General features: G+C 36.1%; 1 protein-coding gene across 4 annotated transcripts in view; it reads right to left on the bottom strand.

Annotated features, from left to right (window-relative positions):
• SYT14 (synaptotagmin 14) overlaps positions 1-25,022 on the bottom strand; it is a 206,994-nt gene that overhangs the window by 127,082 nt on the left and 54,890 nt on the right. For 2 of the 4 annotated variants that reach the window (XM_059146288.1, XM_059146287.1), the window contains exons 3-4: positions 10,932-11,096; positions 3,499-3,714 (exon numbers count right to left, since the gene is read on the bottom strand). The exons of 1 other annotated variant lie outside the window; for it this stretch is intronic. In XM_059146288.1, coding sequence (XP_059002271.1) covers positions 3,499-3,714; positions 10,932-11,096 — 381 coding nt within the window. Of the gene's footprint in view, positions 1-3,498; positions 3,715-7,644; positions 8,582-10,931; positions 11,097-25,022 lie in introns of those variants that run through there. One more of the 4 variants, XM_059146286.1, reaches the window with a different exon arrangement.

The following is a 25,022-nucleotide window of genomic DNA, read 5'->3' on the forward strand; positions in this document are numbered from 1 at the left end:
AGTTCTATATTGTTCTCTCCTAGGCCTATCCAGGCCCTCCCTAACCCTTTCTAATTTTACAGGTATTTCCAGCACTGGGTATTCCAAAGCTTCTCTACTAGAATTATTCAGTATTGAGAAATAAACTAATGGTTCCTTATACCAGCACTAATGAGGTAATAGTATGTCATGTAAAAAATGGACATTTAAAAGTATTTTCCTTTCTACCTTGTAGTTCCCTTTATAGTTATCTCAACTTACACCTCAGTTAACTCTGATCCTTATAAACTTGCAGAATATGCACAATAAAAGGTCAGAGCAATTAAGAGAAACACAAACTACTGCATCTATCCCTTTACATGTACCTCAAAAAAGTGAACCAAATCCTACCAAGAGAATTATACTCAGCAGTCCTCTTAGGCAAGCAGCCAGGCAGTGAGCAGTATTTCTGCTGAGTTAGCTATACAGAGAACGACCACCAAATCCCTTCCCTTCCCAAACAGATGTGAGGAGGGTTTCCACTGCTGGGCTGGAAGGTGAAGGTGAATCCTGTGGTTAGAATCTTGTATGTACTTCTGCATCTTTGTGAGGGGGCATGTCAAGAATTTACTATCACTCGAAATTACTTTTACCTAAGACCATGAACTCTGAATCAGTCTCCCCCTCCAATCAAATTCTCTTTTCTTACCCCATTTCACTGAATCGATTTTGAGCTCAAAGCAGCTTTGACTTTTCAATAAGCAATAACATATGATACAAAACTATTCTCCTATTCTACTGTTTTCCTACATTATCACTTGGTCATCTCTCCATCCTAAAGCTCAATGACAGCATTTTAATAATAAGGAAATCCATCTCCATCTGGATGTTCCAGACATTTCTGATTCAGCATGATGGAGACTGAATTACCTCCTCCCACACAAACTTACTTCCCTAATACTCTGAACTAATTAAAAATCCTGATTCTTTACTCACTGCACATATTCAATCATTCAAGATATATTGAGACCATCTTAAAATCTATGAAATCTGTGTCTCCAAACTCACTTCCAATGAAGATCTCATCATTGTTTATCTAACTGGTCCTTTTTACCTCTAGTACCTCAATTCATTTTCCGTTACAATAGTTAAATATTCTTAAATACATTTCTAAAAGTTCCATGTCGTCCAGTTTAAAAATCTTACAGGACTCTGTATTTCCTATAAGATAATAAACTCCTGAACATGGTGTTCAAACCTATCACCTTCCTATTCTCCAAACACAGATCCTAAGCTAAAGACACTAAAATACACTCTCATTTGCTTTCATGCAATCTCTATTCCATGGCTGTTGAAACAGTTCTTACTCAAGTCCAGTTCACCTACTCTGTGAAGACTACATTACACTTCCCCATCTCCCCACCTCCCAAACAACAGAGTCACCTCCTTCTCTGAATGTCTACAGCACTTTGTTCATGAAACTAATAGACCTCTTACCATATTGTATCACACATATTGTCTACGGTCTTACTCCTCTAGCCTGTGGATTCTTTGAAACAAGCTTGTTTTATCCATCTTTACATCCACAGTATCTAATATGGCACAGGAAAGCTTTCGACAAATGTTTATGAAATAAATCTAATTTCGGAATGCCTAAAGTCATTCTAGCCTGGGTGCTTTATCAATTAATAGAGAGTAGAAACGGTAGCAAAGTAGAGATGGGTCCCAAATATATAGGTAAAATGAAAAGAAAAGGTGACTCCAGGACATCGGCCCCAGTTCTAGAGCTTAGAGCAAGAAAAAAAAAAAACTAGTGAGGTTATGCTTCTCTCCTCTCTGCTCTTCTCCCAGACTAGAGCCTTGCTATGATAACAGAACCATGGGGAAGCCATCAAGACAGCACAGAAGTGTAGGGAGTGAGGGGGAAAAAGCAGTGAGGAGGAAAAAATAAAAACCCTAAACTGAAGCTGCAAAAAGGAAAGTATCCAGGGTCACAGATGACAAGTGCAGGCCTCGTTCACGGCCGCTCACGCTCATCACCACCACTGTATCCACACCCTCAGCCACAATGACCTTTTACTGGTCACTCGCCCACAGGGGCCAGAACTTTGCTAAAAACTACCACATATACCATGTAATGTTCATGACAACCCTATCAGGAAGGTATGATCCACATTTTAGAGACAATGAAACAAATCGGAAAACCATTAACTATCCTGCCCAAGGCTTGTAGCTAATATGTTAGGTCAGTATGTTAAGTTCCAGAGCCAGAATGTAAACAAGGATCAGGTTCAAAGCCCATTCTCTTGCAGCTCTACTATTAACATGCCGGTGGAAGGGGTGGACATGGGCTGGAGACTGGCTTTACTGCTTCACATCACTCGGTTATCTTTGTAAACACGTGTTTTTTTTTCTCTAGTATTAGAAAGGTATTTTTGTGTGTAGAGTCTAATATTTTTTATTTCTTCCCCACCACCTCATAATAAGTTTCCTATATAGTAATTACTCAGTATTTGATTAGTTTCTTATTATAAATTGTGTCCTAGTAGAAATAAAAAGGAGGTACATACCTCAGTCATTAGCTAGCCTTAAGTCAAATTAAAAAAACAAAAAGATGACTTAGCTCCTTTGACAACTCTATGAGCTGGGGTAAGACTTTACATAATCAATAGTTATAAGACCCTTAAACACAAACCATGGCTATAAAATGAAGGACAGTTTGTGTTCGATGTAATAAAAAATTGCTGTCTAAGATATACTGCTTCCTTCTTCATACCTGAGTATAAAGATAATAATTACTAGGAGTAATTATTATAGGATACATTCTATCAAGCATGTGAGCAACCTACAGAAAACATGGAAATAAATATGCCTTAATTAATAGCAATTAATTTCCCTTATAGAAAGATGTAAAAACATGTTAGAGTGGACATGTATCTTGTATATAGGCTAAGTTTTAAGTCAATGTCAGTACATAAAGCAAAGATCAATTAGAGACAAAGTTATCCTTAAAAATTCCTAGAGTCACCCTTAAAGCAAAGTGTAATACAGTATGAGCTCTCAATCCAACCTGGACACTTTCTTCCTCCACAGAACAGATCACCATTTCTCCTGCTGTGTGCCACATAAAGTATATGGCTTCTGTTTAGGGGCCACAATGAATGAAAAAGCATACACTGACACACCAGAGTCAAGTTTAACACTATAAGAGACCTAGACTCTGCCAGTTCCTATGCCAGGTGTTTGGAGACTGATTCCAAAGTGAGAGAACATCAGACTACCATCTTCTACCTCACTCTTACATTGTATAAAGAGAAACAGAATTACTATGGTATGTAAATTTTTTGGTGTTTTACTTTTAGAGGTTTGGGGTTTTGGCTTCAGTCCAAAGATCTGAATTTTGCTAAATTATATTCATAGAAATGTGACTCTGTTTATCTCTTGTTTATCACACAGCCACAGATGGCTAGAATTTTGGGTACAAATAATCTAATACTATAGTGTGTGATCTAAAAAAATAAAATAAGTCATCTGTGTTACCTTCGTCTATTGATGCTTCACTACTGTAGCCATCATATTCTGCAGACAGAGGACTGTACTTTTGTCTTGTTTCCCAAGCATAGTTCTTTTGTCTTGAATCTGCCAATGGTAGCCTGGAATTGTGTGTTCTGGACAAGGCCTCGTGATATTTACCCAGTGCCTCGTCTTCGCTCTCAGAGGAAGAACCGTGCTCATCTTTGTCCATGTAGGAATTATCTATTTGGAATGACAGGAGAGCAAATCAAAATTTTAATACAATAAAGTATGACAAATTTGATACATACATACATATACACACAGAGAGATATATGTCACGTATATCCATATACACATGAATATACAGATACATACCCAATGCAAATTTTCAACTTTAAATAAACAATTTTTTCATTTAAGAAGCCCCAAAGCTTTAGATTTTCATATTTTTAATAGAAAAAGATCAATTTATATATTCTAATTATAAAAAATGTTCGTCACAGGGATTTTCCAGCCAAGTTACAGATAAAGGAGATAACAGAACTTGTTATCTCACACAATTATTTTCAAAGGATCAGTAGCACACAAAGAGACTTAGAAGTATCGCCAATGCATATGGACCTGATTCAAACTAGAATGTGACTAGAGACATTTTAGTTATCATCTGGGTCCAAATTTTCAAAATGATAATGCTTAGTTCTAGGAGAACAGAGAAATGGGCAGACATATACTACTGGTAGAACTATCACTGGTACACTTCTTCTAGAGAGCAATCTGGCAGTACACATCAAACTTTAAATCTGCACAGTCTGTATTCATTTCTAGGAATTTACCAACTCCTTCCAAGAATTCGGCCTAAGAAAATAATTAAAAACAGGTGAGCAAGGATACGTATTTCAGACAATTCACTGCACTGTGCTAGATAGCAGAAAACAAAAATAAAATATAATCTAAACGTCCATTGCTGGGCCTCAGTTAAGAACGCTGTGATGTATCCAGGCAACAACAGAGTATGCAGTCACTACAAATGAGAAGGTGAACTCACAGGTGCTCACAGGGTACAGCAGCTACAACATTACGTTATGGGAAAAGAGAAGGTTGTGACACAGAAGGCATACTATGTTCTCATTTAAACACCCCCCCCACATGCAATATACACACACACACTTGTGGCGGATGCCCGTAGGCACATACAAAAATATGGGGAAGGATACACACTTATTTTCTGTGAAAGGGAGAATTACTAAGAAAATTTTACGTAAGTATAACTAAATTTCAAATAAATTTTTCAGGACATATAAAACTTGTATGATTCTTAAAATAATAGTTAACTAGTATAATAGTAACTAGTTGTTAACATTTTTTTTAAGTAAAAATTTTGAAACTTCACTATGTTGAAGTTCATTTAGCCTAATATGAGCCTTCTCAGAATAATAAAACAACTCTGGAAAGATAAAGAGACCACAGCAGGTAGAATTTATTAGTTCTGTCGAGATTTTTTTTTCTTTATAAACACTTGAAATCATCTGCAAGAAAGGAATCAAGGTCTGAAATTCAGGTGGGGAGACGCAGACTAAGTAATTTAAAAATATGGGAGAGAAATGGTATGTTTAGAGTCAGAACGAAGGGAACTTGGACGTCACTATGTAGGTCCTCCTTTTTAAATCAGTGAGAAAAAGCCACGAGGAGGTAAAACTACAACCAGTGTCCTATTCTGCACAACCCAGTATGTAGCCACCAGCCACACGCAGCTATCTGATTTAAAACAAAATAATTTAAAACCCAGTTTCCCCAGTGCTGCTGGCTCCATTTCAAGTGTTTAGTATGTGCGTGTGGCTAGTGGTTACCACAAGGAATACCTGGAACTTTCCCATCATGGCAGAGAGTGCCGTTAGTTGGCGCTGGGGTGACGGCAGATCTGGACTAGAACCGGGGCCCTCTGACCCCCTGGTGAGAGCTTAGCACTTCGTGGGCTACCACGGTGGTGGTCTCTGGCAGCAGGAGAGCTCTGAGGGGGCTCACTAGAAATTCTGCCATCCCACTTCACCTATTACAAAATATTACCTATGGCAGTCCTGCATTCAGAACTGTGGAAGGGAACTCTTCCTTCTCTTTCTATACCCTACAGGCTCTGTGAACGAACCTAGAACACAGGTACTAGTAATACCTAGATTACTACTAACTAATTAGCATTACAGCTCAGCTCTATGAAGAAGTAATCCACAGGTCAAATGATTTTCAAATGATTTCTAGAACATAATATGTTTACGTTTAGTCTGGACTATAATCTATAATGCCTGAAATACTTGGGTTTTTTAGGGACGAGCATGCTTCTGAATGAAAACAAATCAAAACAAAATTAACTGTATACTGCTATGTATGTAGCACTTATGACTACTGCCTATTCTGTTATTTTCTGAATAACATATGTATTCTACTTTATTTTATTTTTGCTACTTCAATTAATAAGGCTAACAAAACTAAACTAAGGCCATCCAAAACTACTGAACTTAATAACTGAAAAGACTCCAAAAGGGACATATTTCCAAAAACTGGCTTTCGTTTTTAATTAGGCGATCCACCCTGGATCAGCCTCTATGATATCATCTAAAAATCATTCCTATAATTGATAAATAGAAGATCCTCATTATATATGTATTCACACAGCAGAACTCAAAGTCTTCCTCATTTCTACTGTCACTCAGATTTTTGTTATTTTTATGAGAATCTAAATGTATAGAAAAATGTCAGATATACATATTTTTAAGTAAAAGCTAGTATACTTTAGTCATTTCCATTTGTTGCTGATCTGATCAAAAGGCCAAAAGAATTTCCAGAAGTAATCACCAGCAGTAAAAGCCATTCTGCAGCCAAACCAACTAACTGCCGGCTCAATGTTTTGAAAACAGTCACAAATCCTGCTGTTAAAAACTGTAAATGATTAGCTGGAATCTTAATTCTATATAAAGAACTCATGAAAAATAATACATTGTTCACATATACTCATTATAGATACAGAACTGATGTAAAATTCTTAATATGTGGCTAAATGAATAGATACCTATCCTGAAGCATGCTATTCAATAAAATAAACTCTAGGGGCGCCTGGGTGGCTCAGTCAGTTGAGCGTCTGTCTGACTTGTGTGATTTCCATTCAGATCATGGTCTGAGTCAGAGGAAGGAGCCCCTCATCGGGCTCTGAGCTCAGTACAGAGTCTGCTTGTCCTTCTCCCTCTGCTCCTCCCCCTGCTCCCCCTCTCTCTCTCAAGTGAATAAATAAAATCTTTAAAAATAAATGAATAAGGGGTACCTGGGTGGCTCAGTGGTTTAGTTAAAGCTTCTGCCTTCAGCTCAGGTCATGGTCCCAGGGGCCTGGGATCGAGTCCCGTATCTGGCTCTCTGCTCAACAGGAATCCTGCTTCCCCCCACTCTCTGCCTACTTGGGATCTCCCTGTCAAATAAATAAATACAATCTTTTGGGGCGCCTGGGTGGCTCAGTGGGTTGAGCCTCTGCCTTCGGCTCGGGTCATGATCTCAGAGTTCTGGGATCAAGTCCCGCATCGGGCTCTCTGCTCGGCGGGGAGCCTGCTTCCTCTCTCTCTCTCTCTCTCTCTGTGCCTACTTGTCATCTCTCTCTGTTAAATAAACAAAATCTTTAAAAATAAAATAAAATAAAATAAATGAATAAAATAAAATTCTATTGCTTTAAAGGAAAAATAAAAAACACTTGATACAGATTCTTGTTGGGATAGATTCCAAGGGAAACACAGTATAAAGGTCTCAGGGGTTAGTTACAAAAATAGAAAATTTTAAATTCAACTACAGCACACTAAATACACTCCAACTAGAGAATGTGCACTACTTAAAATTATGGGGTTTCTGGTTGGTGAATAAACAATCATTAAGAAAAATTAGAGCCACTGAAAAACTGGCCAAATAATGCAGGGACCAGGGCCAATACTTAACTTAGTGTACAAAGAACGTGATTGCTTTCAAAATGATGGTCAGAAAAAAAATAAATGACCTTAAAAGTGTCTCCCGGTAAGAGGATTCAAGAAAATCCTTAAATTAGATAGGTTTGTATAGGAAAGTTTAGAAATTTGGATGTTTTCTTAATTTAAAAAATTAAGAGAAAAGTTTATCACTCAAATCCACACTAGGAGACCTCACCTTTTCCTGGTATTATCTTAGAATACTTTTCATCTTTACTCTTTGCTGTTCCTTTGTGGGCAGAAATGGCTTCATTTTTCTTTGTTTTTATGTCTCCTTTAAATTTGTAGCACATTGCTGGACTTTCCTGTTCTTTGGTTTTTCCGTGTAACTTCTCTTCAGAATCAGCTGATGGTGCTGGATGTATGCCTTCTTTCCTAATGGGTTTCTGTATCCTATGTCTGTTGCTTGCCAAAATATCTTCTGGAGAACACTCCTTTCCTGACCACTCACTCCCTTTAGATCCTTTACTTTTAATATGTTTTTCAGCTTTCTTTAAATGATCTTCTTTCATTTCTTGATATCTTACCTCTTTTAAGTCACTCTTACCCTTATTGGGCATTCCTAATCCAATTTTTTTACATCTGTCAGGATGTTCAAGTTCTTGACAATCAGATCCAGCCCTTGCATTCTGTTTGATAACTGATGTCCCACCATCACTCAGGGGACCTTTTAACAAAGAATCACCACCAGCATTATTGCTTTCTTGATATTTTGATAGAGTCTGTCGCTTGTCATTAATATGTTTGAATCCTCTTTCTTCATTCATTCTGTGATCTTGCTTTTGTGAAACTGAAGTATTGTAGCAACTGATTCGATTCGCTCTGTGCTCTAAACTGGACTCTGTTTTCTGACAGTTAGTGTCTTTGGGGAGTTCTGGTGACCTGGTACTTGCTTGTTGAGGGGTCTCTGCTACTTCTGCTTCTGCTGCTGCAGAGCTTTCTTCTTCTGGGCGAAAGCCATTGATCATACTTGTTACCTGTTCAGCAACCGAGTCAGTTAAAGCATAGCTGACTTCCCCAACAGCAGTGGTTAAATCTTCTACAGCATTACTGATTGTGTCCACCAGAGAAGACACTGAAGGCAGATTCTGCTGGAAAGTTTTGAAAAATGCCATTTTCTAATTCCTTATTCCTAACAGATGCAATAATGGAATTTTCTCTTCTCAAAATATCAACCGCTTAGGAATTTGAATTTAAAATGTACTTAAATGTTGTTACTCATGAGCTTGATATTATTATTTTGCATTGTGGTTTTTAATCTTTCTGTAAATGCATTATGCATTGAAAGAAATACGTTGAGGCAAAAACTCTTCCAAAAAAAAAAAAAAAATCAAACCACTTGGCTTACATGTAATGACATTTTTTCCCTCTCCATAGCTATCATACCAGCCGCAAAACAATATTTTCCCCTCAAATACTATTGGTTTTTTATTCTATACCTGCAAGAAGAAGTATAAAAAGGATTTTTATTATGGACTTTGGTTTATTTATTAATAGTCTATGTAGGGGAACTACCCTATATTACTAACAAACTACCAATATCATTTCAAATTAAGACAACTATTAAAGAGAAAATGAGCAATCTATGCAGAGGTCAGGATAGAAAAAAGAGCAGGGGGTCAACATCTGCCGAGTGGCACAGTGCAAGGCATTGTGATTTACAAGTTGTATCATACCTGTTCTCACAGTAACTCTAGGAGGTAAATATTATTCTTCTTATTTCATAAGTGGAAAAAAAAAAAAAAAGGCTCAGAGAAAGTACGAAGGTTCCCAAAACCTTTCCAAAGGATCTTCAAGGTCAAAACTATTTTTATAGTAACAGTGAGGGGATGTTTAACTTTTTTACTTTCATTTGCTCATAAATGAACACTGGAGTTTTCCAGAGGCTATATGACAGATTGAATGCAGAAGCAGACATGAGAATAACAGCTGGTTCTTCTTTGTCAGTCATTAAAGGGGTTTGTAGAAAATATAAAACAATGGCACTCTTCTCACCATTTTTGGTGGGGGGGCGGGGAGTAAAAAATACAAAGTTGTTTAAGTTAAAAAAACTGTTACTTATTTTTAACATGTATGTAATAGGCTTATTCGGGTTTCTGTGGATTTTTTTTTTGTTCCAAGTTCTTATTTACATTCTAGTTAGTTAACATATAGGGTACTACTGGTCTCAGGAGTCAAATTTTAGTGATCCATCACTTAATGTAACACCCAGTGCTCATCACAAGTTTTTTTAAGACCAGTAATTGTTAAGAATATTTTTAAATGTTCTCAGTTTTAACTTCTAATATGGTACTTTAACAATAGATATAACTCACATAAACAAAGGTTCTTTGGAGTCTTCAATAATTTTTAAGAGTGTAAAGGGGTTATTAGACCAGAGAAAAACCAGATAAGGTGAACAAGGGGATTCCTGGAGGCTGCCCAAAGAGATACCTATAACCAGTTCAACTCTACACAAATGATCAAGAAGCAAGAGTAAAGTATGAGAAATGCTAAACTTCAAACAAAATCACAAAAGTACTACTCTTCCCTGATGCAGAAGTTACAGATGTAATTCAACAACCCATAGATTTTTATAAATGATGCTATCACTTTTTAATTACCAGAAATAAAAGAAAAACATCTCTTCAACATAAACAAGAAGAGCAAGGTTTTTCTGCTAATGCTCTGAAATACTGTTCTAAAGTAACACCTCGCCTTTATAATTCTCAGCTTGCTTCTGCTATCATTTATATATATAATATATAATATATTTATATAAATTATATAAGCCAATCTTTGGAAAGAGCTAATAAAGAAATTTTATCATAATATGAAAGAATTAACTCCACGGAATAATTTTCATGGAAGAAAGAACAAGATTACAGCCCTCGTGTCTTCTAGTCTCTTGTAGTTTTAAGTGACAAAAAGTGATATAATGCCTATGGTACCAGCAGAGGGAAAGGAACACTAATTTTTACAACCAGACTTTATCTGTACACTTTCTCTACTTTCTCCAAACCACTTTCTCCAAATAATAAAATTATCCATCAGCTGAGAATTCAATAGGAGGTAAAGAAAAAGGGTGAATACTTTTCAAAGCCTTCTAGGGGAATATGGGGGAAAGCTCTCCAGAGAGTCACTTGGACAGTAAGATTAAAGCTGTAAAGAGCAGAAAGATACTTCCTTCTTAAAGCATATCTACTCATACTACAGGCTCAAAAGCATACCTTATGTGTGAAAAATAAAAACGTGGTTTTCTGATAGCATGCAATTCATCTTTATGTGGTATATTAGCAATTCATGAATAACAGAAAGATAATTGAACATAATTTACTCAATAGATTTTTTTTTTACTCTCACAGAAAAGTGGCTCGAATGTTACTTTATAGTATGTCAAAACCAACCTTACAATATATGTTTAAAAAAAATAACAGAATGGTCTAGATAAAAAGAACAAACAAGAAAAGCAGTGATGATACTTACAAATTTTATCCTGTGAGTTCTTCCTTGTACTGTATCCTGAACCAAGATCTGGAAACCCGCCAACATTTTCAAAACAGAACTTCTTATTAATATAGAGAAAAAGGAGCAGCATCAAGATAATAAACACCCCAACAGCTGACAAAAATCCAACTGCCTCTGGAGATACTAGAGAAAAAAAAGTCACAGCTGTAAGCATTTATTCTTCTTTAAGCTACAGATAAGAAGAAGGAAACCCCCACACATACATTAGATTACTGCCTCAGTTGAATTATACTTTTTAATTGTCATAGTTTACATAGGTTTATGAGAAAAACAAATGGCACAGTTTAATGAGCTGTTCAATTCACTCAAAAGTACTTACTCAAACCTAAAACTTTCTGTATAATTTCTGTTGGAGCAATCTTATAATACAGGAGTTTATAAAATAGACAATTATAAACCTAGCCCACTTAAGAGTATTAAAAAATTTTAGTACAAGAATTAGAAAAAATTATTTCCCACACACAGGTATCTTATTTAACCAAATTTTAAGAACATATATTATTATTCTTATCTCTAAAAGCTTCAATGGCCCATTTTATTTAATAAACTCTGGACTTCTTAACTTGGCATCCAAAGCTCCAGCCTCTCTTTCCAGTATTATACTCTAATCAAATGATTCCACTCACTGCCTCCGAATCAGCTATATGCATTACCATACACCTTGTCTTTGTTGTTTATTTTCTTCCCATCGCCTGGAATAACCGAGTCTGCTTTCTACCATATCCCACTCATTCATTTAATCAACAAATATTTTGGACCAGCAGCCACACACCAGGCATTATCACATACATGGGTCCTGCCTTCGATGAACAGGCTGGTGAAACACTAGAACACAGCGTGGTACAGGCTGTGAGTAGGGAAGAACAGGGACTAGGAGCCACAGAAACACTTAAGCCAGTGTTGAAGGATCCAGTAGGCTTTTCTGAAAAATTATGGCCTCCATGATTATAATCTAAGAATTATCAAGAATTAACACTATCCCAGGCAGAAGCAACGGCAAGTGCAAAAAGGTCCAAAGAGAGGAAATCACTGTATATTCCAGAAACTCAATAGAACTTTGTTACAATAAACCAGATTTTCAAGAGAATCTGATTTCAAGAGACTCTGATCTCAAGAGAATACATGAAATCATCGATGGAGACTTTGCAAAGTGAGAACAACAACAAAAAAATCTGTAACTTCTCTAATTCTCAGCAATCTATCTTTCAACATTTGCTTTGTCACTATATCTGTCATTTGGAGTTAAATAGGAACTAAATTTTTTATGCCTAATGCCTTATATTTAATACTCAGGTATTAGGTGAGAATGAATCCTAAGCCTCAAATATCCTCTACAACCTGCAATCTACTCTTTCTTCTCCCACTGCTCAAGTAGCAGCTAAAATGTCATCTCCTCCAAGATTCTTCCTTGAATAGAAGAGCCATAGCAATTAGCATCTACAACTCACTGGTTTAAAATGAACTCACCAACCAGCCCAATGATAACTGTTTTTATCTACTAGCTTTTCATTATTTGTGAAAGCCAGCCATCCCAGGTGTAGGCGTTCTAGGACATTACATAGTCTATTCAAGGCTGGATCAACAATATTGTGGTACAGGACAGAGCAGAGTGACATTGTAAAGGGAAAAGGGGAGAGACTGAACGGTAGAAATCCAGTCTAAATATCAGGTTGATGAAAAGATCACGCTACTAGAAACAAGATGTTATGCCCAGACTTTACCCCTGTCTCATTTTTCAGGCTGGAGAACAGTCAGAAAAGAGAACAGTATTTTAACTTAAAAATCCAAGCTATATTACCAAAAACAGTGCTATGGATCAAGCCTGAAGGATGAAGCAAAAATGAAAACAGAAGAATTATCTTCAGCAATTCTCATAGCTAGAGAAGTAAGAAGCAGGACAGGACCTGGTATAAAAAGGCAAAATGCTCAATCAACTTATATTCAATGTTACACTGTAGTCACATATGTATAGGAGCTCCCCCTTTAGCCCTCTTGTAAAGCACACTTGAAAATCTAATGCATTTAAGTGAACACACAGGGACAGATAATATGTAACCTGAAAATCTCCCATCTCTTAGAAGACTAAATGAGAGAAAACATAGCTCACCTCACTTAAGAAAGCTAACTATTACTAATAAAAATAGCACCAAATACATATACCATATGTTACATACCAGTGACTGTTTTAAGCAGTTTACATATATTAACTTCTTAAATATTCACAATTAGACTATTATCCTAATTATAAATTGTGATATGGAGATATTAAATTATGTGCCCAGTTTGTAAGTGGAAGAGTCAACATTCAAAACCGTGTCTGGCTACAGGGTCTGTGCTTTTAACCACTACTCCTACGGCTCCTCCTGTCTTCCTTCTCTCCTCTTCTTGCCTCTTCCTATCTCATGTCTCAGGCCTTATTTCTGTCCTTCTCTTTTCATCTCCCTCCTTCCCACTTGAGAATTCAACTGGGGGTGTGGTGTGGTGGGGAGTCAACTAAAACAAGGATAATACAGTAAGTGCTATGATAGAGGCAGGAATAGAAAGTATTACTGGAACACAAAGAAACACTACCTGATGAAGTTCCAAATGCTGCAGAAAGGAGGTAACACTCGAGTAGAGCATGAAAGATTAGTAAGACTCTATCAAGCAGTGAAGGGACAGATGAAAGAGACGGTAAAAGACACAAAAGTGGTGTGCATGGCATTCTGTAAGCGCTAATGGGTCTTATTGGCCTCCATGTTCTCAAAGCACCCAGCACAAGGCCGCATAGTTGATGTTACATAAATATCTGTAAATGAATAAACGAATAAATGTGTGTTCAGGGAAGATCTGGAATATACCAGAGGACCTGAGGCTGGACATAAAAGCAAGATCCAAAATGTCAAAGAAACCTGAAAACCGTCCTAAAGATTTTGTGTTTGCAGAGCTATATTGCTTAAAACATTTAGGAAACTGCAATATAGTAGGGAGTGATTGGTGGCAATGCAGGAGGAGTTCTTTTTTTTTTTTTAATTTAAATTCAACTAATTAACATATAATGTATTATGCATTTCAGAGGTAGAGTTCAGTGATTCATCATCTGTATATAATACCCAGTGCTCATTGTGTATCACCCAGTTATGCCATCCCTTCACCCCTCACCCCTCCAGGAACCCTCAGTTTGTTTTTTGATTCAGAATAGGAGGAGTTCTGGGGACGCCTGGGTGGCTCAGTGGGTTAAAGCCTCTGCTTTCAGCTCAGGTCATGATTTCAGGGTCCTGGGATGGAGCCCTACATCGGGCTCTCTGCTCAGCAGGGAGGTTCCTCCCTCTCCTTCTGTCCCTCCCCACTGTTCATGCTCTCTCTTGCTTGCTCTCTCTCTCTCAAATAAAAATCTTTTAAAAAAGAAGTTATGCCTAAAATCTTATATATATATGTGTGTGTGTGTATATATTTATACACACACACACATATATATATTATGAACCTGCTTACAAAGCCAGTCTGCACAGGTATTCCTAGGATTATGATTAAATTATCTATACATAAACCTTCTCTTCCCCCAAGTTCTAGATTAGACACTGCAAGCCAAGTAAACGCTAGTGCAAACTGCATATTACCTTTTAAGGAGGAGCTTCAAAATCTAACAGCAAACAGATAATTAGTTTAGGTTCATATCATACACTTGAAGAATTTAATTTGCCGAATCAAATTTGAGTTAACGATAACTCAGAATACACTAATGCATTATTTCCCCATAATCCAAATTCGTAAAATTCACATGTGAAAACAATAAAACCAAGACCAAATAATAACGATATTAGCAACACGAAATATTTAAGAATGCTTATTATTTGCTAAGGGCTTTTTAAAAAACATCTGAATTCTAGTTAGTTGACATACAGTGTAGTATTAGTTTCAGGTGTACGATACAGAGTTTCAGCATCTCCATCCAGCACCCAGTGCTCATCACAGCAACCTTGTCTTGATGCCCATCACTGATCTCACCGCCCCCCCACCTCCCCGGTAAGCATCAGTCTCCATAGTTAAGAGTCTGTTTCTCGGTTTCACTTCTCTCTCGTTCTCTTTTTTTCTCTTTGCTTGTTTTAAGCATTACACTTAGGAGTTACAAGCATTATCCAGCTGATTCTTCACAATAACCCAATTTTACAGATAATGGGAATTGACGCTCAGCAAGAGTTAAGCAGAATTTTCAAGACCTTAATATTATTATTCAGTGATAGAGTCTTGATTTGAAGGCAGGCACAATGACTCTTGAGCCAAAATGTCAAACACTAATCCCTATTGCTTCCTATTTGCCAGGCATTGCTGTAATCCCTCTTATTTTAAAACTTAATGGTCAAAACAACTTTATAATAGGTAAGTACTCCACATGATCTTAATCTTTAGTAAACTGAGGCCCAGAGACTAATTAACTTGTCTACGGTCACAAATATAGGAAACAGTAGAACCTGGATTTGAACCCAAATATTCTGACTGCAGAGCCCGTGTTCTTATACATCAAGCAATACTGCTTCCTTGTATGCCAACCTGCAATATAAAATAAAAGGGAACGCTATGTCGTCAAGGTTCTAGAGCTCACTATAAACATTAAGGGAAAACATTGTATGATTTGGCTTTTATATATGTTAAAGAATAGCAATAATTCAAGCTTTCTCAAAGTAAATATATAAATTACAAATACAATAAATACAATAATTTTTTATTCAAGGTAATTTCCTAAATAAGCTAAAATTATAGAAGTATGCTTAGAAACTAAAATGAACGGTACATCCTTATATGCCATGTTTGAAAAGTTAAAAACGTAACGTATCCCATAGAATAAGGTTGATATTCATTAGTAACGCTTATTGAATATATACACTGTCTGTATGTAGTCCTATAAGGTCTCTGTGAGCTAGATGACCCCCTATATGAAGTATGTAAAGATTATACTGCAAAGTAAAAAGACATACTGTCTCACCAGGAAATACAAAAAGTTTAGCTTATCCAAGATTAATGATTACTTACTTATGTTACATATAGTTAACTGGCTTTATAGTTATCTTTACTATACATTTAGAAATGAACATATATATATTTACAAAAGATGAAAAAACACTTTTTGTCAAAATTCAAGTTTCAATAATAGTAATACAATTCATTTTAATTTCTACAGATAAATTGTTCATAGGAAGAAAATGATGAAATGATACTGTTAAAAAATAAAAGCAGGAGCAAATCCATTTTGACTCTGAATGTATTACAGAATTCTACTTTCCATTTTGTCACAAAGGAAACGATTTCTATATAAGTTTTATGAGAAAAATACTAGGATATAAATAAACATAAATACAAGGGGAGATATTTATTTATTGAGCTTTTGTATTTTCAATATTAAGTTATTTGTGCTTTTCTCTAAAGTTTTATATCAAAATAAATTAATTACAAATGTTAGATTTATATCTGTAAATTAAATTTTACAAACTATTCTTTTAATTATATTGTAAATGCAAAATTAAATTAAAAAGAGCCCATGCTTCTTATAATTCTTTAAAAAAGAAAAAGAGAACCACTTACAGTTTGTATTATAACGTCTGTATTGCTGATCTGTCTTACTTGGTATGAAACACTAGTCCTCTAACTACCTGTCATGGAGGCTTTAATAATTCATTTAATAGTTGTAATTCTATCTCTTGAACAAAACGTGAACTATACAAGAAATCGACTTTCGTTTTAAAAGAAATACTTGCTTACTATTTAATAAGTCCTGAATATTTTTTCTGATACTTTAATAGGAAAATTCCACAATTTGTGTTGATCTGGTTTGGACATTAATAGAGAATTTATCAGTATTTCTAAGAAACAATGTAGGAAAATAAAAGATTAATTTGATATGCTTAAATCTCCTTGTATAATAGCTCAGTTGCTTCCACAAATAAAACCTTCCCTGAAATTTTTATATTATGCTGTAAATAACACAAAACTGGAAAGATGACATATATAAATCAAGAAAGGAATATAATGATACATAACTATTAACTTTATATTTCATTTTAAAAAATCAGTAAAAAAAAAAAACAAAAAAAAAAACGAAAAAAGCATTCACTCCTAAGTGACATAATTCATAATTCACTGCTGAGTAACTTCAAGGGACAATAAGAGAGGAAGGCACAGATGGCAGTGATGTGGGACAGTGCCCCAAATCTTACAAACAAAACTGCCCTCTGGGAGAAAGTCCCCTGACAGAGCTGATAAAACAGATAATATCCAACTTGTTTCAAATGTCAAACCATCAATAGATTGAAACAGTATTTCCTATAAGTACCATATAATAAGTAGAAATTTCATTCAAATATCACAACAGTGAAAAATCCTAAATCAGTCTATAAGAAAACCGGGGGAAAAAATCCCAAACGTTTATTAAGTATGGAAACCAAATGCATAACATATTTAAAACATATGCCTCATACTTGGACTTGATAATAATATACTTAACATGCACTTAACAAACTTATATTTAAAACAAATACTTAAATAAAAACTCTGTCAAACATTCTCTGCAAGTTATTTTTCTTCAAGTATGCTCTTGATTGAGGCTTCAAATTACAATTGCAATGAAGCTTAGTTTAAGACAAACTTATTTTCCTGGCAAATCTGCATAGAACAAAACAGAATTATTCTTTTGAACAAATTAGGGTTAACTGTCTCAAAATTTCCATTTAATGTGTATGAATTCCTCCAGAATTATCTGAGTGATAAATGGTACAGGCAAATAGAGGGTCACTTCTTTCTGTCCTAAACTTTGCCAATGATTCTTCACTCTTCCTTTTCAGTAAGTTCTTCATTGCTGAGCTCCTATAAATAAGATTTTTGAAAAGTCAACACCAACTGCCGAAGAATCTTCTAGGTAAAGCCAATTTATGACGTCAAACAAGCTTCAGATATGCTTACCTCAGGCTTTAATTCAAAGCCATCAAATTCTGATAAATGCAAATTGGTTTCTTTCTAATCTCTTAGAGAGACATCACTTTCCTCCTAAATTCTAATGCTATGTCAATAGTTTTCCCCTTTAAGAATTTTTTTTGTTCTTATATATTTTTTTCAAACTTTATGGATGTATAATGATGGAGAATTATGTATGTGTAACGTATATCTTGATGATCTGATATACACATGGATTGTAAAATAATTATAATCAAGGTAATTAATATATCCATCATCTCACATAGTTATCTTTTTTCCTTTTTGTTGTAAGAACGCCTAAGATCTATTTTCTTAACAATGTCAAGATCCCTTGTACAATTAATTTTAGTCACATTGTTGTACATTAGATCTCCAGAACTGATTAATCTTGTACAACTGAAACTTTATACCCACATCTTCCCATTTCCTCCTACCCACCAGCCCCTGACAACTGCCATTCCATTCTCTGCTTTTTTTTTTTTTTAAGATTTTATTTATTTATTTGACAGACAGAGATCACAAGTAGGCAGAGTGGCAGGCGGAGAGAGAGGAGGAAGCAGGCTCCCCGATGAGCAGAAAGCCTGATGCAGGGCTCGATCCCAGGACCCTGAGATCATGACCTGAGCCAAAGGCAGAGGCTTAACCCACTGAGCCACCCAGGCGCCCCGCCATTCTCTGCTTCTATAAGTTTGACTGTTTTAGATTCACATATAGGTGACATCATACAGTACTTGTCTTTCTGTTTGAAATGTTTCACTTAGCATAATGTCCTTCAGGTTTATCCATATTTGTCAGAAATGGCAGGATTTTTTTTTCTTTATTAAGACTGAGTAATATTCCATGTGGTATATATATATACCACATTTCCTCTATCAGTTCATCTGCTGATAGATGGTTAGGCTGTTTCCACACCTTGGCTATTATGAATAAGGCTGACATGAACATGGAAGTGCTGATGTCTTTTAGAGATCCTGGGCATGTTTCCTTTGGATATATAACCAGAATTGGGTTTGCTGGATCAAAGGTGGTTTTAGTTTTCATTTTGTAAAGAAAATTCACATGTTTTTCCATAGTGTCTGTACCAATTTACATTCCCACTATCAATGTACAAGTGTGTGTATATTTATGATTATTTCTTTCTGTTTAACAGGCTTTTGTCATTATATAATGAAATTTGTGTTGAGAGGCTGTTTTAGAGTCTATTTTGTCTGATGCAAGTATAGTCATTCCTGCTTTTTTTTTTGCTTAGTATTTCATGAAACACATTTTTCCATCTCTTTACCTTCTGTGTGCATTTAAATCTAAAGTGAATCGCTTGTCAATAGCATATTGTAAATCTTGCCTTTTTAGTCACTCAGCCACTCTATGTCTTCTGACTGGTGAGTCTAATCCATTTACCTTAAAAATTATTATTGACAAGTAAAGATTTACTATGGAAATTTTGTTATTATTTTTGATCACACAGATATTTTGTCCCTATCTTCCATTCTTAGTGGCTTCCTTTGCTCTCTGATCATTTTTGTAGTAATTTGCTTTAATTTTTTTCTTTGTTTTTTGCATATCTATTACACGTTTTATTTTTGTGGTTAGCTTGAAGTTAGCATAAAATATCATGTAGTAGAATCTCTATTTTAAGTTAACAATTTAACTTCAATGGCATACAATTGAAGTTAAATACATACAATACATACTTTTACTTCCATTTGTGTTCTTAAAGTCAGAGTTTGCTATTTATATGGTGTATCCATTAATAAAATTTTCATTTACGCTTTCATATATTTTTATGTTGATACTTTAGTGAATTCTTGTTTCAATTCAAGGGACTCCCTAGAGTATTTTTCTTTTTTTTTTTTTAATTTTTAAAAAAAATTTTTAAATTTATTTTCAGCGTAACAGTATTTATTGTTTTTGCACCACACCCAGTGCTCCATGCAATCTGTGCCCTCCCCAATATCCCCCCACCTAGTTCCCCCAACCTCCCACCCCCCGCCCCTTCAAAACCCTCAGGTTGTTTTTCAGAGTCTGTAGTCTCTCACGGTTCACCTCCCCTTATAGTAGATCTTGTGATGACAAACTCTCTTGGTTTGTTCATCCAAGAAAAACATTATCTTGTCTTCAGTTTTAAAGAACAACTTTTTCAGGTATTGTATTCTTTGTTGGCAGTTTTTTTCTTTAAGCTCTTTGAATATATCATTGCACTCTCTCCTGGCCTGCAAAGTTTCTGCTGAGAAATCTAATGATCATCCTTGTGGTGGGGGGAGAGAGTGCTCATCTATCTGACAAGTTGCTTTTCTCCTCCTGAATGCAAAATGTTCTTTGTCCTTGACTTTTGACACTTTGATTATAATGTGTCCCTGTAGTCTTCTTTGGGTTGATCCTGTTTGGGAACATCTGAGCTTAATGAATCTGGATGTCCATTTCCCTACTCAAATGTAAACATTTTTAGTCATTATTTCTTTAAATAAGCTTTCTGTACCACGTCCAGCTGCCACCCTTCTCCATATGGAACACCCATAATGAATATCCTGTTTCCCTTGATGGTGTCTCATAAATCCTACAGACTTTCTTCATCGTTATTCCCCTTTTCCTTCTCCCTGGAGAATTTCATATATTGCTGTCCTTATCCCCTGTGGGGAAGGCTGCAGTCAAGGGTATCTCTTGGCCCTGGGACACACATGACTACAGCAGTGGGACTGGTGTCCAGGACATGGGTGTGCCTAGCACATACATGGCGATGCCAATGCTCAGGGTGCAGTGCAGGTTCTGGCAGTTTAGCCGCAGTGCCAGTGTCCACATACACATGGAAAGGCACATGAACACACCAGCACCGGGACAGGGAAGTGAGAGAGGTGTTGGGAGGAGGAGACATTGGTGACTCCAGTAGGAGCAAAGAGGTGACTCTATTCCTGGGGGCTGGGAGAGAGACAGAGAAGTGACTACTCCGAGGGGACACAGTGGGGTAAATTCCAGGCAGCTTCATCAGCTGAGGTCAGTGTTGGCAAAGATTTTGGAGGTCCCCAGTGGCAAAGACCAAGGGAGTCCATGACAGTGCCAAGGACTACCAGGTTCCTCACCAGCAGTGGTGAAAGCTGCTGAAGTCTTCCTGCTCTTCTCTTCCCCTCTGAGGGGAGGTCACAGTGGATGAGATCCCTCCTAGTGTTGAGCTCTGCTGAACTAGAAGACGGGGTGATGCTGGTAAAATGCTTCCTATGCTTTTCTACGTGCTGGTAAAATGCTTCCTATGCTTTTCTCAGGTTGTGTGCTCCACTGGACGGCTCCTGCTTCTCTACTGTACTCTAGAACTGTCCTAAGCTATTTATTTTTTTTTAAGATTTTACTTATTTGACAGAGAGAGAGAGAGATCACAAGTAGGCAAAGAGGCAGGCAGAGAGAGAGGGGAGAAGCAGACTCCCTGCTGAGCAGAGAGCCCGATGCAGGGCTTGATCCCAGGACCCTGAGATCAGGACCTGAGCCGAAGGCAGAGACTTAACCCACTGAGCCACCCAGGCGCCGCTGTCCTAAGCTATTTTCATCAGTAGTTGTTTAATCATTGTTTTTGTTGGGGCATGAATGTTGGGATTTCCCAGTTCCTTATCTTGCTGAGGTCAGTCTCTCTACTTCTCTTCCTGGAGTGATTAAAACATCCTTTGATCATCTTTTTTTTTTTTCATCCTTTGATCATCTTAAAAACATCTTTCTTCACCCTAAATTTGATCCAGTTTGAGAAGACCAGCCTTTTCCAAAAACACTCTACAGTTTAAGGCACGGATTTACTATATCTGAATACATTGGTATGCAATCAAAAGTCCACAGTAATGTTTTATTACCACTAAACAGGTCCATCACACTTTAATTAGTGGTGGTAAGGGCTCAACATCCTATGATGCTCCTACTTCCATGCAGCAATTTGCAAGTTAAGGGTTCTTTAATCCTTAACTTGCATTCTCAATGCACACTGAATAAAAAATGTGGTGCTCCATTTTCAAAGTGATCTCCACCCTTACACACACACACACACACATCACATCACATATTATGACAGCAAAGATATTTGAAATTTTAAAGAAAATTACTCTAAAAGCTTCGTGAAAGAGCTCTAACACACTCCTCTACTTTTGGCTGCAGACAGTGTTATATTAACAGCCACCGAACAAGGATGGCAGCACTGGGGCAGAATCAAGTAGGAAGCAGCCCCAGTCTTGGTCCGCAGGGGCTGTAAATGCAAATTTCAAGTCCTTTAAGTAGATGATAACCTCAACTTAAAATATTTCAAAAAAATAAGAGGTGGTGCTGCAAATTTACCAATCACCTGTAACAAAATCAGCATTAATCATATAGCTGAAGAAAAAACCCTGCCAACCAGAAAGAGAAAAGATAAGCAACGGAATGATGAAATTGAAAAATAAAATGTCTACATCAACACATCTTTTAGTAGTGTCTATTTTAGTTGGAGATTTAGGGAAATATATAATTAAATTGATAATAAAGCAAAATAAATTTTTCTGAAATTTAAAAAATAAATGCAGAACTTTAAGAAACCATCATGCTTTTAGCAAGGAACTTTGTGTATTCATGAGGGACAGATGTTCTCTCTTCTGTCAGGGAAAAGTCTGAGAAGGACTAACTATATATTAATTTATTCAATTAATGCTAAGCAATAAGAATGAAGCCTGAATAAAACAAAATGTAGTTCCTGAACTTAGAGGCTTAATAAAGTACAAAGGGGCACCCAATCTTGACTTGGGAGAATAGAGAAGACTTCCTGGGATAAGTGACTCTTAAACTGAAATATGAAGAATCTAGAACACCAAAGAGGAAGGGGGCAAAGTGGGGGGGGGGCGAGGGAGGAAGAGTATTTATAGTGAAAAGGCCCAGAGGCAAGAGATAATGACACAACTAAGGGAACAGAATGAAAGGTATAAAGTAGTTAAGAGAGAAATAAAGCAGGAGAGTAAGCAAGGGCAAAATCATGAAGGATCTTGTAAAAATTGTTAAGGAGTCTGAACTTTATCCTGAAGGCAATGGGGACTCAAAATATTTCCAGCATGGAAATGTGAGATCATTCTGGTGTACAAGTCAGGACAGGAATGAAGGACTAGTAAGAGGCAGTTTATAAAGTAACTGCAGTAATCCAAGGGGGAAATGATGATAGCCTGACATGCTAGGTGCCTCAACTGAACATGGTGGAAGAAAGGGTCTTCTTAGAGCCTACCTTTCAGGCTGTCTCAAATACAAACTAGTAAATACAAAAACACACACATAATGTCCTGTATTAATGTTAAAAAGCTTTCCCTGTACTTGCTCCAGTAATGCTTCTATTTCAAGTGACAGAATTCATGGCACTGTATCACAATCTAACATAATAAATTACTTATTGATCTTATGAATATTTTGAAAAGGTAGCAGTACACTCACATGCTTTAGTAAACAATCTTCCTTCTATAAAAATCAGATCGATATGCAAGCAAGTGAGATATAGACTGTGGGTTAAATGCCAAAAGCTATTGTTTTATAAGAACCATGACAGTTATATAAGAAAATATTAACACAAGTTATCAAAATACTTTCAATTATCTACAAAACACGGGATACTAAGGAGCAATCTGTATGTCTCAACAAAATATGTCAGATAACTTGTTAATTTCTTTCTGTGAAAGAATGACTCATGCAGACAAGGAAAACACATGTGATGTCTAGCTTCCTTAAATAAATCTCACAAGTTTCTCTAAAATGAAATTTCAGTTTAACCAACAAACTGACAGGTAGGATCTAGATTCTAGATAAAAGATTTGAAAGTCCAAGGCTCTCTCTCAGGCAAGCATTGGCATTAGACCTGGTTTTTCACTTTGTGCCAACTTTTCTGGGTTATTACATTTGCCTTTTTGGTAACCAGGTCTAATGCCAAAGAGGTCATTTGAGTCAATCCCTAACTAAATATTCTCTTTTTCTGGCACAGCGACTTGAAGTCAGAGAAGAACCAACAGCTGTGATGGTTTTGATAGGCTGACAGAATGAATATATACAAAAGGATGCAAGATTGCATTCTAAACTCAGAGACTCATAATCATCTTAAAGACAATCACTCTATAAAACTGTGTTACTTAATACCTTTGCCTAACCCGAATGAAGGAACTGAGAATATGTTCATTAATTTTGTAGAAGGTCCTACGAACTAGGTTGGGCGCAGCTACTAATTCACTCAAACAAACATACACAAGGGACCTCAATATATGAATGAAGTAATACATCAAAACAAAATGAAGATCAATATGGATAATTTCAAGTTACTACCCCAGTTGGGGCCAAACACTGATAAAGGTTAATGAAAATACTGGCTCAATAAAATGTGTCAGGAACAAATGTTTCTAACAGGTGAAAATTAAGCCTTCTATTATGCTATCAGATTTCTATTAAAGCAGTATGATCTCCAATTTCAAAATATAACTGAGAACACTAAAAAGGTCCAGAGAGGAACAATTAAATTCACTACACGTATATTAAAAGCCTTATGCCAAAAGTGAAATTACTTTATACTGCAGAAGAAATGGCAAAAACGTGTTTACGGAAAGATTTAGTATACACAGGTGAGTTGGACCATATAATGCAGAACTCTACAATTATAAAAAAGAAAGTGAACCTTCATGATAATCTAAAAAGTTCATTATAGAAATACTATTTATCTGTGAGGATTAAGAATTGAAACAGGCTATCAAGAATGACTAGAGGAATATAAAATTTATAGGACTGAGATTAACAATTTGCTTAAGAAGATCCTATTTTAAATAAATCCCAAATGGCTAAGGTTACTGTGGTGAAGATATTAAAAAAGAAATTTTGAGAAATTTCAAAACTCAGAAATAAATTAGTGGGGACAGATGATAATTATAACTGTATAAAAACACTAAAGTGGATCTAATAACTCAGAAAAGTTTTTAAAAAGTACACAGTGGATTTGGAAACTATTTCAAATAAGGAATAAATCAAAAGGCAGTAGAAAACAAACAGAAAAAAATTTTGTCAATGAAACTGAATTAACAAAAGAAAATATATTAATAAAGAAAACTGGTATTTGTAAGGATATGGCAATATTTACTGAATTTTAGG

Source organism: Mustela lutreola, chromosome 14 (genome assembly GCF_030435805.1).
Source record: "Mustela lutreola isolate mMusLut2 chromosome 14, mMusLut2.pri, whole genome shotgun sequence".
Taxonomy (NCBI): Eukaryota; Metazoa; Chordata; class Mammalia; order Carnivora; family Mustelidae; genus Mustela; species Mustela lutreola.